Raw genomic sequence first — 14,611 nt, 5'->3', positions numbered from 1 at the left:
TACATAGTCATGTCCATTAGTCCTCCTGGGCCTCGAGCTCCTGGAAAGCGAGCGTGTCGAGCTCGTCGAGACCCTCTTGTATTGCGTACTTGAAATCGAGCACCTGGTCTATTATGGTCAGCACCGTCCGGTGGAGGCTTTCCCTCTCTTCCTTGATGCGGTACTCGGTTTCCTGTTTCTTCACGCGGAGACTCTTGATAGTACTCTCGGCTTCGATGATGCCTGTGTTGACTCGGAGACGAAGCGTCTGCAAGTCGCGGTCGAGCTTCTCGATCTTGGCCGAGTACGTTTTGCTATCTGTCATCATGAAATCGTATGCCTCAGAATAGAGCTGCATGGTTTTGCGGCACTTGGCCTTGATGCCATCGAGGAACTCGTTCTGCTCGAAGATCTTGACGTGGAGCTGATCCACTTCTTCCTGGAGCTTGAGTTTCTCCTCTTGCTTCTTTCGAAGCTCTTGCGTGAGCGCTGAACGGCACTGTAGAAGCTTGACTTTCTCGTCCCGAAGGGTTTTCGTCAAGACATCGTCAGCGCTTATCTCTTGGTCCGTTTGAGCCAAGTCTTGCTTGACCGCTAGCTCAAACAGATACTCTTGTACGGGTATTCTGCTAGTCAAATAGTTGTACTGGCTGACAAGATTAATGAGACTGTCACAGCTCAGTCGAAGCTGATATTCCTGGTCGGCAATGTTCTGCTGGGTATCCTTCAATTTGTTTGTAGTGCGTTCAATTGCTTTGGAAAGTCTGTCTCTCTCGATGTTCAGCTGGTCGATTTCCGTAGCGGAGAGTCCCTTGGCCGTGAGCTGGTCCTCGTATTTCTTCTTCTCCTCTTGCATTTCCAGAATCTGGCCCTGGAGCTTGGTCAACTCGTCCTCCATCTGCTTGAGAAGATCTCCCCACTTCTCCTTGCGGTCGCTCATTTTGTTCATGTAATCCGAAAATTGTTTGAGGTCATTCTCCAATGCTCTAGACTTTGCGTGGGCCTCATTGAGCTCCGAAACCTTCCCATTGAGCTCCTCACGTTGCTGTAGAAGTTCTTTCAACCGTTGAGACCGCGTCTCCTGCTCCCTCACCGTCTTTGCATTAATTTCGTCGAATTCCGTCTCTAGTTCCTTGTAAAACCCAGAGTAGTCTTCCTGCTGGTCAATGTAAGCACCGTAGCACTGATGCGTATACCTGATGAATAGCCTATCAAAGGGATCATCGCTGGCGATCATGTCATCCTCTGTGAGACCCAGAAGAGCCAAATTGAGCTTCATGAGCCAGTAGAGCATTGCAAGGAATTTTGGCCACGACTGGCCCACGGAGCTGATATGCGTTCGACTCAAGTGCTCGGTATAAGGGTACTCCCATGCGCGAAGGACCAGGATCACGTCTGTTTCTAGCGATTTCGTGAAGGTGAAATGAGGGTCGATCTTGCGGTATAGAAACTGAAACATCAACACAAACTCTTTCTGGGTAGGCAGCTGAAGCGTTCGTCTTGAGACCGCGTGATTCATCTCGAGTTCAAACCGGTTAGCCACCAAGAAATCGTAGATCTCTCCCATGAGCATTTCTAGGTACGCCTTGTCATTTAGTGGCCGAAGGTCAATTACTTTTGCTGGTGGGTTCCTGTGCTGCTGGTGAGATAAATGCGTAGCCAGCTGTGACGATGCAGGGGCAATGACGCTGCTGAAGAGACTCTGGCGTCTATTTGTAGCAGGTGTAGTTAGAAGTGTTGATCTCCTTCTACTAGACGCCTCGAAGCTTCCAGAAACACGGTGCGTTGAGGTCCTGCGTGCACCACTCATGGAAAGCCGTTGCGTCCTTTTGAGGAGCTGAGCCGCTGACGGCGTGTTGACTTCAGCCATAAAAGGTTAGTAGATTGTTTGTTTTGAAGTGTTGATGTTGGTGTGCACGTAGGGTCATGTGCCGGTGCTCCCGTGCGCACTCACGTGATCTGGAGCACGTGATATGACTCCCTTGTCTCCGCGCCGCTTTTCGGGTTTTTTGGTACTGATGCACCAGAAGTGGTCCCAGGGTCCACCGTGACATGAAAGAGGAGGCAAAGAAGCGTTGGGCCAGGTAGGGGAGGTGTCCTTGTTTCCTGCAGACAGAAAGCAGAATTACGTCATTCTGCCCCTCCCACCAAACAATCGCAGGGTGGTGCCTGACTTGTCACGTGCACCACGTCACGCCCGCCAGCCATGTTTTTGTTGTGATTCACCGTGAACACCTGAAACATTCTTCCCCACCCTTCACCAGCCAGCCTTTGTCTCGACCCTAGGCTTATATATAAGAAACCTTGTTTCGTGTTGGACCTCCTTTTGGCTGATTTTCAGAATCCGTCCACGAACCCGTTCTACCCCACAAATTGCTACTCTAGATCCTCGTGTCCAAGGAGCAGCCTTTGCTCCACTAGAGTGAATACGAAACAAGAGCTGAAACAACAACCGGCTTCACGTCACGACGTGTAGTTCCTGAACTTGAGAGAAAACGGTTTTTTTTATTTTTTTGTTTGGCGTTGCCTCGTATAATTTTGTCTTGATACACTCGAGGCTATATTAAGACTTGCTGCGCTACCGAAACTTTGTGCCACGGTTAACAATAGCAAAATCGAGCCGTATAAGAATAAATCCGGCTCACATCCATAGATTAACCCAAGCTGGAGAATATACCGAGGTCCCGACATCCAAAGCCTCCCCCTCAAAAGAACACTTAATTCACCATCATTGCTGTTCAACGCAACACCCCAATAATCTCATCACATCAAACGACATTACCTTTAAATGACGTCCCATAACGCTGGCACGCCCGTTTCGCTGCCCAAAATCGCTAAATCCGTCAAGTTGGACGTCCCTTCCACGCCGCCGGCGGCGAAAGCCAAGAAGAGATTACTGGCTTTTCTAGCTACCCCTGAGCAGCCAGGAGACCAGCTACCTTTCAGTCCCGGGCTCAAGAGAGACAGCTCGGGCTTGCTCAAATCCCCAGATTATAAACTCAACTCCAATGATGCCAACTTGCTCAAAACGCCCAAGAATGGCGGTTACGACTCCGACGACAAGGACACGCCCCGCCGTCTGAAGATGCTTAGAACTCCACAATTCTTCAGTCCGGGCAAGCGCCTATTCAACGACGATCAGAGCCCTAACAAGGAAGAGCTTGCCGAAATCTCGTCTCAGCTTAAATCTCGCTTGAGCACGGCCTTGGGCAAAGTGAAAGGTCACGACAAGAGCCAGATTGCTCCTACCAAACTTGACTTTCTGGACCAATCCTTCACCACCACGCGAGAACTGCCCACAAAGATGCTCAAAATGAGCCCCCGGCTCCAAAGCACACCTCTGCTGGTGCAAAGAGCCAACTTGAACCTACAGACACTCCAGGCGCTGCCTGTTCCGCCTTCCAGTCAATCACACGAGAAACTTCAGCAGCTGCCGGACTTTAAACGAGACCGAGTACGTATTCCATCGCCCGAGGCAGATGCCAGTGCTCAAAGTGCATTGCAGGCGGCCTTTTCTCGCCTGAAAGAGAAGCGGCGCAGCTTTTCCATCAGTGAACGCAGGCGTTCGTCCCATCTTGGCCTTGAAGGCAGCCCGCAGAAGGATAAGGAGGCTCCGCGGCTTCCTCCCATCAACGTAGGCTTCAACAACAAGCACAGCCCACCGCAGGACTCGGAACAAGACGCTGTGTTTTCACTCATGCTGCTCTCGTCGCCGCAGAAACTCGTCGACAGCAGGGGCCATAGCCGGCAGCAAAGTCAGAATACCAACTCCACCCACACGCTGCGGTCGTCGCTGGTGGTCAATACTGTTCTTCCGCCAATCTCAGGCATCATGAAGAACGTGGACAATGACGAAACAGACATTGAAGAGACAACCATGTCGGAGGGCGAGAGCTCCTCCTAGGCACGGCTGTAGCTAGTACATATAATCGACAAAAGATGAAAGATGATGTAGGAGATGAAGGTTTTATAAAGGGTGGTTTCAGATGGGGTCTGAAACGGAGGTAAATTTCACCCATGCATCACCGTTAAAATGATCATGGCTTATCTGATCTATCTACAAACTAAAACAGGCGCCGTTTCAGGAAGCGTTCCTTAAAAGTTAGCGCATCTCGTCTGACCATATTATCTGCTGATGAGTGTATTTGACATAATTTTGACGTTTTTCACTAACAAATCACATATCAAATTTCATCCAAAGTAATCACCATCTGATTCGAATTCCTACATGTCTAAGAAAATTCCGTCCGATGACTATACCCTCCTTTAATTGGATGATTCTGGCGTGATGCACAAGTGACTAAAATAACATTTGTCGTGCTGACAGATATGCTCATGTCAGCAGACAATCACGAGAAATGAGCCAATAATGGGTCTTGTGAAGGTCACCGCGGACAGGACGTTTTTTGCATTGAAACGAACTTTCTTCAATTTAAACGATAAAGGCTTTCTAAGGATTTTTTAAATACATCACTTTTTTTTCACTTGATGCCCCCGGAAATCTTTACCCGTAAAGGTAAGAGGTTCCTTGGTTGGTGGTGGAAGGCGGCTGGCGGTTACACCCGTGCACCAGCGATTAGGTGAGGGCCCTCTTTCTTTTTGTGTCCTGTGTGCAGGCCGCGGTAGGCTCACCCTAACCAGAGAAAAAAATGCTTGACTAATATATAAAGATAAGATTTCCGTCCTTCCTAGAGGCAGCTGTATTTTATAAAAAAAAGTTGATCTTTTCCCACTTCTAGTGAAGCAGACCCGCCTTGACCACAGCATCGACAAAACACGTCTAGGCCGATTGCATCTGACTAATAACCCCTTCGTTTAACCACCAAAGCGAGAACTGGTCATCAAACCCGTTTTTTACCACCACATCCTATATTTATTGATATGCACAAGACTCCGTCAGTTTTGGTGCTTCTCCACCCGACGGTGGTCACAGATGAAGCGCTTGTGGAACTGACAAAGTCCAACATTGCTTCCAAGTTCCCCTCAGCGACGGTAACCCAACACATCATTGATCGTTTTGCCTCTGGCGCCGTTGAAGCTGGAGACGCTGCATTTGATAACATTGTCTACGTGAACCCCAATGAAAACCACTTGGCTATTGCCCCTGTGCTCATAAGCAAGCTTTTTGACACCTTGGCGCAAGGAGGCCAGCTTCTGGGCGATTTGCCCACGGACCAGGACCTTGATGTTCTCATGGCGGGCTTCATTGTCCAGGAGCCCGGCTTGTGGGTCAAACCAGCTCCGGCTGCTGAAACTGTGCTTCTCAAGAAGAAGACCTCAAACAACACGGGCAAGGCTTTGCCCACATTCAAGAAAACCGCATTCAAAAAGGCGGTCACGTCGCCATCTGCCATGACGGATACGCTGGATAACACGGACGACGAGGATCTGGCGATGAAGAGGAAGCTAGAGAGCACCAAGTTGGCCTACTTTAGCGAGGAGTCCGAGGACGAGGGCGACGACTTGATCAACGAGAATGAGCTTTTGGGTCAGGAGCTGCTGTACCTAGATCGCGTGAACGTGATTGTGCCCAAGAAGTGTGAGTTGCCAAGCGGGAAAAAGAGACGGAAGGCCTGTAAGGACTGTACCTGTGGACTCAAGGAGCTTGAGGAAGCAGAGACAGACGACAGCAGGAAGCTTCAGGATTCGATCTTGGGTAAGATGGCGCAGCTGGCGACTGTGGAGGCCATGAAGATCGAGGAACGTCTTAAGAAAAACAAAGTTAAGTTCACCGAAGAGGAGTTGACGGAGATTGACTTCACTGTCGAGGGCAAGACGGGCGGTTGCGGCTCGTGTGCCCTTGGTGACGCCTTCCGTTGTGACGGCTGCCCATACCTTGGGCTTCCGCCATTCAAGCCGGGAGAGGCCATCACCATCGACAGCTTCGGCGAGGATATTTAGCATCAGGGAATAAACGGTTGGATAGAGTGTTGAGTAGAGGTTTGCTTATCGGTGGAGTTGTAGATGGTCTAACGTCAAGAAACAGTAAGTTCGAACGCTGGTAATGTAATTGTATATTATATTTTCCTGAGGAGCATGGTATGTCAAACTTAACACCCAATAGCGAGGTGAAATTTTTCAATATGGTCTTCACCGTTAACGTAACAAATGTGTTTCGTATACTTCGACTGAGGACTGACATTTAGTCAAGCTATTTGATCGGATGAATTTGTTATGGTGGCATTGAAGATTGTGCTTATGGTGACAATATCAACAATTTTTTGATATGACTGATTCTTATAGCCATAATTCGCTGAAACCTTCATTTGAAAGCGTCAATTGAAAGCCATCTCGAGAACCCGGTCTCCAAAATATGTGTCTTTTTCATTTGGTGTCGATATGAGGGTGTCAATGCTTTGTGACATGTAATCTGAAACTAAACCACAATCAATGGAACAAATAATGGAGTAGTCAAATCGCTAAACCATGCGTTGTAATACCCGTCTGAGCTTGTTTTCACTGCACTAATACAGCATTTGTCAGCACTCACTCTTATTCAACAAACACTCCGCCCACTTTCATCAAAATTCACACTCCATCCAATCAGAAAATTCTCCACCCTATAAATACCACATCGATTCCCCCCAATCACCCATGTCACCCCCATCACTTCGAACACTTGTTTTGAGACATTTGCCGTATAACCACCTGCGCTAAGTGGCGCCACAAATCTCGGCACCGCCTCCGAAACCGACGCCTCCACTTGCATATTCGAAACGGTTATTTTCCCAAGCGCAAGCAAACTAACCGCCAACTCAAATAACATACCTGCCTTGACTACTCCTGTAGTAAATCGAAGCCGCCCTATTTCATGTGGAACCTTACAGATGCAGCGAATCTTGTGGCTGAGACGCCATGCGTCTGGAGCAGAAGCAACTTGTGTGCCGCTTTCTGAACAAAAGCCCCAGACTAGTTGAACAGGGTATACCCAGAAGACCTGTCCTGTACTTTTTACCCCCTGAAGAACCAAATACACAAAGACATATGCTGATCCAACATTTCCAGAAGGTTGTTTCCCGGTTTTGAGCCCGCCGGTTGGCGGCCCGGTTAGTCTGAAATCCTGTTAGGGGCTCAGTGTCCATAGCTGCTCGGCGGTTTTACCGCATATCTCTCACTTGGTCTCTCACGTCAAACATGCATGCATGGCAGTAGGCTCTAAAACGAGCGTGCAGCACGCTATTGTTCTCATGTTTCAGCGCCTAACGGCTCCAACTGTGCATCTCGTATTAGCACCCTGTGCTTCTTTTTTCGATTCAGCCACCGAGGGGGGCGGCCTAGTCGGTCGAGTCGAGCAAAAAAGTCCTTTCTTCAAATTGTTGTACATCAAAAACTACACCCCGTTGAATTGAGACACCCTATTGTTCCATGCATGGAGCGTCAGACAAGTTCTCCTGGCGGTTGAAAGAGCCCTGGTGCTTAAGCGAGCCCTGGGCCAGTAAACCCTTCCTTGCGTCCAAAGCCTAGTCCCTGTTTTCCCTTGCGCCTGCGTAGCGCGAGTATGGCGCTTTTACGCTGGAGATAGAACCGTCTCGTTGATCATAGCAACCGGTTCTCGTTTGAAACCGGATCCGGGGGCCAAAAACGATGATTAGACAGTGTCAAAGAGAAAAATAGATCCGCCCACCCCCTGACAGGCCGTTGTTCCCAACACACAATGTAACCTTAATTGCCCGTGCTTCACTCTAATTCCTCGTCAATGGATGCTATTATCCCAAGAGAATGGCAGGTCCATTGCTTTTCCATTGAAAAAGTTACGGGCACGGGCCCGCCATGGGTCCCTGGAGCACCGTCTCCATGACAACCAGCGCAATCTTGCCGGCTCGCCAACAATAGTTGACTACCAGCTCACAACCACCAACATTGCTGCCTTTGCGGCACTCGGGCCTGCAATGAGCTGATAAGGTTATGAGGAGCTCTTTGTTGGAGGCCATGGTTCACAACCAACCTCGTACCAGATGCTCATCTGGCAGCAGCTCCAGCGGCGCAGTACTTGACAACATCGAAGGACGTCACCCAGAAGGGGTAAGGTTTCGGTTATGAGGAGATGGGCTGGTTCGCAGCGAAAGATCCCCTGTGGTTGGGAGCACCTCGGGGAATCTGGGACCGATGTCGCTTACCGTTTTGATGTTGTTTCGGTGAGCCGGTTAGGGTGGTGGAGAACTGAACGTTGGGGAGGGATTGGGCTGGATCCAAGAAAACGGGGAATTGAAAGATTATTTTTTTTTTATTGAAAATTCAGGTGCCAAAACCTCCTCACCTCTGGTCTGTCAACGTCAATCTGGCGTGGCATGGAGGCTTCTTATTGTTCAGCGCAGACATCTGTGGATGACAAGTCCACCATATCGGCAGCGATCAAGAAAAATAGGGGCTTTTCCACCACCCATGTTCACCAGCGGCTGCCTCGAGGCACACGGCTTCAACAATAATGGACAATAAAAGCGAGCCAGGTACAATCCTTCTTTTTCTTTGGCGATAAGCGAACCATGGGATCGGCAGGGATGCAGCAAGCAATTTCAAAAAAACAAATAAAAAACAAATATAACAAAATTATAAGGAACGAGGAATTCCTGTGAACCCAGGTTTGCGGATTCGTGGGATAGGGGAAACACGGCGACAAGGCTACGTAGCAGCGTTTCCCAACTAGGAGAAATCTACGACAAACGGCTTTGTCAAAGAACAAGGCAACAAGCACCAGGCACAACAAGTCCGCAGGGACGCCACCAAAGGAGAAAATAAAGTCACGACAAGAAACACAAGGCCGTTGTCATGCTCACCAGCCGAGAAAACAAGAAACATCGGATCTAGCGTTGGCACGAGCGTCAGCACAAGAGGAGGCCAAGGGGAGGCACAATACATTGTTGCACGTAAGCGGGCATCAACGGTGGGTGGAAAATAGACTTTATGGTGGAAATGTTCTGAGTATGGTATGCTGAGTACGGTTTTGAGCATGGCGGTGGTGCCTCTAGAATAAGCTTTGCCGGCAAAATACCGTTGAAGGATACAGGGAAGGATACAGGGAAGGATACAGGGGACAGTCGGCTTTAACAAAAGGCTTGAAAAAAAAAAGTGACTGAAAACGTGCATTGCCGTATACGCAAGAGGGGAGCCGTGAAAATGAGAATATGGTGGCTCTGAGGCGAGGTTGCAACTGCATCCGCACGATCGGCAGCCAGCACAAGGAGCACAATGGTGGGTCCAAGAGGGAACATCGTCTTGGCTTGTGCAGATACAAGAACCCTTGAAGAAACCGTGAACAATGGACACAGAGGGTCCTTTCGGCACGGTGGTTCTGCAAGGGAGAAGCTTAGCGAAGGAGCGGTAGGGCAAAGGAGGGGAAGCCCGATTGTGGCGATATGGGGACCGCTGGAAAGAGAAAAAACAGCATTGCTTGGATATGTGGAATTTGGGTCATTTGCAAAGGCGTCTTGGAGCAGGGCATCGATGGAGGAGGAGGCTGCGTATGCAGACCCTGCGTCCAGTCCATTGGAGATGCAGCGTGGGGGCGGGCTCGCAACCTTCACATAGCACATGCTGCGCCATCTCTACCTCTTCATACCAAACAGCCTTGGGAGTTACCTAAAGGGCTTGAGTTATTTGTGTGTTCCGATTCTTCTCCATACCGTGCAGCATGCACAGCTTCTGGCGTACGTAGAGTATAGCGAAGTAGGGCTTTTTGGTGGCCTTGGCCTACAATAAGGTACAGTAGTATTAATTTGGTCTGCTCTCGGCTGAACAGAAATTACAAACTCGTGGTTACCCTGGGAGGCATTTGCTGGCGCCAAGAACACCGGCTCTACCGTGTGCTGCCCCAGCAAGCTGCGATTCCCATTTGTTTGAAAGCCGATACCCGGCAACATAGTGTACATTTCGTCATCATCTCTCCTTGAGCGCCAGTCTCATATTAATAAAATCTCATCTTTGGTGGGGGGCCTGAGGCTGCATGTAAACCTCGGGCCCATTGTAGGATCCACCGCTCATGGCGGTGGGCAAAGAGTTGAATCTTTGCTGGTGGGTGCCTTGCTGCTCGTAGCCCATAAAGTGGGGTTGGTTCATATCAGCAAATCCCATCTTGTCGTTTGGGTGCTGTCCCTGGGGCTGCTGCTGGGGCGAGCCATGTGGCTGCTGCTGCTGCTGCTGTTGCTGCTGCTGCTCAGGAAAGCCGAATTGAGGCCCCACTTGGTTGAATGGGCTTTGAAACACAAACTGGCCCATTTGCAGCAGGACATACGGATTGCCCTGTTGTTGAGGCTGCTGTGATTGCTGCAATGGCTGCTGCAATGGCTGCCCTGAAAGCGACTGCTGGCCCAGCGAGTACTGCTGCTGAAGACCAAAAGGCTGCATCTGCGGCGCAAAGGACAGCAGTTGATTCAATGGCAGTTTTTGCAAGTTTCGCAGCGACATCAACCCGTCTTGTTCCAGCACAGAGCTCCGCATCACCGCCTGCTTTTGCTGTTGCTGCTGCTGCTGCTGTTGCTGGTTCATCTGTGCCTGTCTCAAGTGTTTCTGCTGGCACAGCGGGCAGTGCTTACCCTTACCGTGACGACGGGGCGTGTAGCGGTAGTTTGGATACTTTTTGGCGTGGTTTTTCTTCTCCTCTTCCGCCAAGTTGGTCCAGTGTTCTCTCTCCTGGGGCGAAAGCGATCTCCAACGGCGACCAAGCTCTCTGCTCACCTCGGGGTTCGTCTTTGCCTCCGTCAGCTCGTCAAGCACCAGCTGGTGGTACTTCTGACGGAACAAAATAAACGCGTTCCTGGGACGAGGAATGCGGTTTGGGTTCAGCTTGCAAGTGCACTTTTCTTGCACCGGAGGACCTGCAAAGGGAACTGGGTGGTTTTGGCCCGCAAGCGGATGCTGGGGCATCATGGGCCCAGAAGGACCCGGCATCTGGTTGTGAGGCGCCAACATGGCCGACGAAGCAGTGTAATTGCTGTTGAGCGGGGTGGCCGGGGTGTTGTTGATGCTCAGATGGTAGGAGCTCGGGTTCTGGGGAGGCGCTTCCGGCAGCGCTTGGTAGCCTGGGTAGGAGCTGGCCAGGGAGACTACCGGATACATGAAATCCAGCTGGGGGCCGGAGGAGGAGGCGTTTGTCTGGGCGGAGGAGCTCAGAGTCAGGGGCATAAGGTGGGCCAAAGGTGGCAAAGGTGGTTGTTGGCTGGCACTGGCCGGCGGGGAGGATTGATGTTTAGCGTAAGCTTCTTCCACGCCAAGGGGGTCTTGATTGTAGAATACTGCTGTGGACATCAGTCGAGCACCTCTGTGCCGTTGTTGGTGGGGGGAGGTGGTGGTGTTTTGGTGGTTTTCGGTTGGTTTTAGGGAAAACGGGGCAGGCGAGATTCGAGTGCTCCTTTTGGTGGTGGGGGGTTTGAGATGGATGGGGGGTAAAGTTGGTGGGTGCTAAGGATGAAGGTTCAAAAGGGAAACAACAAAAAGCGGTTGAGTTTCTAGCGGGAAACTAATTGGGGTCTGAGTGATGGGAAAAGGTGGAGCGAATTTACCCAAAGTGGAGCACCCCGAGACTTTATATTTGAGTATGCTGCGAAGGTGTAGATGGTGCGTCATTTCGCTGTACATAGACAGCGGGTTTAGAACGGACATCTGTTTGTGAGAAGAAAGACGTGCAGAGCGCGCGCATATATGCAATGCATTGCAGCACCTGCAATGCACGCTGTGCGCTACATGATGCGTGCTGCATCCTCTGGCTCTTTTTTTTTCTCTACCTCTCTCCCCAAGTTCCTCTACCATGCCGCATATGGTTGCTTATGTGCACATGCTCAGTGCTAAAGGCCACTCATGTGGCTGGGGACACGGGTCTGCTGCAGGAGCGGCCTCCCACCGCGGTGTACGTTAATGCAGGTGGTGCATGGCTTTCGTCTCCATCTCTCAGCAGCCGAGCCGACCAGCAGTCCAAGGCGCCGAAAAAAAAAAAAAAAAGCCCGCCATGTTGGAGTCATTTAGGTGCTGTGTTGTTTGTGAGTCGTCCGTCCTGCAGAAAGCTGCCCCGAAACCGGCAAGAAGGGTCCGGGACCCTGTTTTTTTTTTTTTTTTGCGCCTCGTCAACCTTAGTAAATCTTTTTCATCAAGCGCCTCCCCCCCCTCCATCCCCTCGATGAACACCGCCCAAAAAAAACAATGCCATTGCTATCTTCTTTTTCCCGGAAAAAATTACTCCTCCTCCTCCTCCCTTTTTTTTTTTGATGTATGTCTGTGGCCTGTAAAAAGCGCAGCTAAATCGCCGGGATCCACCTTTGTTGCTTTAGCCTAGTTCAGAGGCTCAAAATGTGTCTCGGAGTCTATTCCCAAACAGAACCCTCCACCTTCTCCGCCTTCCTCTGTAAACATTTTAACTTTTGACTTCGTTTCTAGAAGAGCCAACGCCTTGGGAAGCGTTTCCCCTTCCTATTCGAGAACTCTTCGTATCCGTACCTGGATCCATACAATTCTCTCGCAAATATGTGTGATCTACTGAACGCAATTGGCTTCGACTATAATGCCTGGCCATTGACCATGCCGAGGGCGTTCGTTAGCTCATTGTCGCCTTCTTCGCTCGCCGAAGCAGGGCCCCAGATACTGACAATTGGGCTTTGTGGTGAGAATGGCAATTGTATTTGCTCCAAGCTCCCACTGTTTATGCTACGATTAAATTCGCTGCTTTGATCTCGACTTAAGCCACCGCCTGTCGAGGTGCTCTCCCAGGGAGAAGCAATATAGTAAATCCCGTCGCTGGCGATGTCTAAGCTGGTATGCAATCGTCCGTGCTTGTTGACGATCGGGGTCTCACCAATGCGATCGAGCTCCGTGATCGTAACCTATCAAGCATGCAACATGAGCAAAATTAGACGGTTGTTCAAAACGTGCTGTGTGGATCGCCATGTTAGCTCTAGATCCCGGGCACTCTCTGTGGCTCCGAAAAGCTGAGGCGGAGAAACTCCAGAATCTCTTGGTTTTCCAGCACATGGCTCCGGGTAGGCAGCCATGACATCTCCGAGACCACATTTCCAAGCCAGCCGAGCCTCCAAGCCATGAATCCATTTCGAAAAGCAAAAAAAAAGGAAAGCAGTGAATTCCATCTCTTCAGCCGTCCTTTGCTGTCACCTCATTGGAACACGCTAGACCCCTTACAGCCAGCTTCAGGCCCCCATTATTCACATGGTCTTCTCCGCCATTTTCCAGGCCATCCATTGACAAACACAAACAAAAACATTGCCTCGGTCTGAACCCAGCTCAAGCTGTTTATGTTGTCCTTGGCTGCCTTGGCGGTTGCAAAAAAAGGTGCTAGGATGTGGGTTCTTCTTGTGTCCTGCATGTACGCTGGGATTGAGGTGGTGCATGACGGTGAGGAGGTGCAGCAGCACATGCAGGTGAAAGGCTGCACGAGTGCATCGACGAAGGCTGGAACAAAACCCCCCTTACCAGCGCCCATAGGGCTTAGGCCGCCTGCATTCCCAGGATACTTCGAACCTGTTTTTCAAGCTTTTTAACCGTTAGGGTGCTTACCCCCGAGCGGAATTACCGCCTTGAACGGATGAAGATCCGGGGCCCCGAAAGAGGGCTTGGACGCCGTTGGCACGCAGCCGAATATGCGGAGCCCAGAGCTGCTTTACTTGTTCGCGGCACCACCGCTAATAATATTTCGTCGCCAGAGTAGTTGTAGCCGTTTTTGTCTGCTTAGTCTGCTAGAGCAGGGTCTATTGTTTGTGCGAGCGAGGCGACTAGTGTTGTTTGATTAGCGATGCGCCGCACCATAATGGTTGAATCGCCAGCCTTTTAACCTTCACAATATGGAGAAGACCATTCTCTGTGGTTGCTGAAACCCCATTGCGGTTGTGGATGATGGCTCTCCTAGCAAATACAACAGCAAAAAAAAATTGATAGTAGCGTTTCCTGCAGGCAGCGCCGCCAGGCCCAGGCACTGCGTGTATCGTGCACGCTGTAGCACGAGGTATCTTGGAGACATGAAGGTGGGGAAGGCACATGATATGGGGAGGGCAGCCTCTGCACGGTTACCGTAAAAGTAATTAATTTTTGTCGGAGACCCATTTACGTAAGGTCCAACCGCTTCCGCTTGAATGCGTGTCCGCAAAGTCGCACCCGTATGAGCAGTAGGGTAAATTACTCGACATGTCAATGCAAATGGTGTCGATCTTTTCCCATTCAAGATTGCGCTCTGGTCAGCATGGCGCGCTTGCGCTCCCTCTTGTAAAGGCGCTTATGTGCAGGACCCACTTGCTCGCGAGACGTATCTGCATCTGCACCCTTCACCAGCCCCAGTGACGCCTACTACTGTTCATCAGCCACGAGCTGTTTCTGACACGTCAACCCATAACAAACAAGACTTTAGTATGGCCGTTTGAATTCCCGGACTCGCCGGTCTTAACTCCGAGATTCCCAGCTCTCCTCCGGCCCCTCCGGACCCCTAACTCCCGCCTTCCCACTCTTTCCTCCGGCCGTTCCCGTGCAGTCTATCTAAACACCGTTATCGTCATTGTCTGGACCCTGTCTGGCCCAGGTTCAAGTTGCCACTTTGCCTCTTTCAATCCTTGAAACCCACCCTTACAATGTGCTTTGTTTAGGGACCCTGGTATGCCACTTGTTCGCATGGCGATCGACCGTACTTGTATTCCTCCATTACTGA

At 50.5% G+C, this 14,611-nt stretch overlaps 4 protein-coding genes across 4 annotated transcripts; 2 read left to right on the top strand and 2 right to left on the bottom strand.

Moving 5' to 3' along the window:
* Positions 1–16: 16 nt before the first annotated feature.
* Positions 17–1,552, bottom strand: C7M61_005131 (kinetochore-associated Ndc80 complex subunit; the record flags this gene model as incomplete). The annotated part of the gene is made up of 1 exon (XM_024860442.1): positions 17–1,552. One exon carries the CDS (start codon positions 1,550–1,552, stop codon positions 17–19), a length of 1,536 nt encoding a protein of 511 aa, XP_024711363.1.
* A 1,215-nt stretch (positions 1,553–2,767) lies between these two features.
* On the top strand, positions 2,768–3,883 carry C7M61_005130 (uncharacterized protein; the record flags this gene model as incomplete). Its single annotated transcript, XM_024860441.1, has 1 exon — positions 2,768–3,883. One exon carries the CDS (start codon positions 2,768–2,770, stop codon positions 3,881–3,883), a length of 1,116 nt encoding a protein of 371 aa, XP_024711362.1.
* A 977-nt stretch (positions 3,884–4,860) lies between these two features.
* Positions 4,861–5,880, top strand: DRE2 (electron carrier; the record flags this gene model as incomplete). The annotated part of the gene is made up of 1 exon (XM_024860440.1): positions 4,861–5,880. One exon carries the CDS (start codon positions 4,861–4,863, stop codon positions 5,878–5,880), a length of 1,020 nt encoding a protein of 339 aa, XP_024711361.1.
* Positions 5,881–9,891: 4,011 nt separating this feature from the next.
* Positions 9,892–11,220, bottom strand: RFG1 (HMG domain-containing transcriptional repressor; the record flags this gene model as incomplete). The annotated part of the gene is made up of 1 exon (XM_024860439.1): positions 9,892–11,220. One exon carries the CDS (start codon positions 11,218–11,220, stop codon positions 9,892–9,894), a length of 1,329 nt encoding a protein of 442 aa, XP_024711360.1.
* Positions 11,221–14,611: the final 3,391 nt, after the last annotated feature.

Source organism: Candidozyma pseudohaemuli (assembly GCF_003013735.1).
Source record: "Candidozyma pseudohaemuli strain B12108 chromosome Unknown scaffold00022, whole genome shotgun sequence".
In the NCBI taxonomy this organism is placed as follows: domain Eukaryota; kingdom Fungi; phylum Ascomycota; class Pichiomycetes; order Serinales; family Metschnikowiaceae; genus Candidozyma; species Candidozyma pseudohaemuli.
Note: the sequence above shows the minus strand (reverse complement) of the source record. Positions and strands in the feature narration are given on the sequence as shown.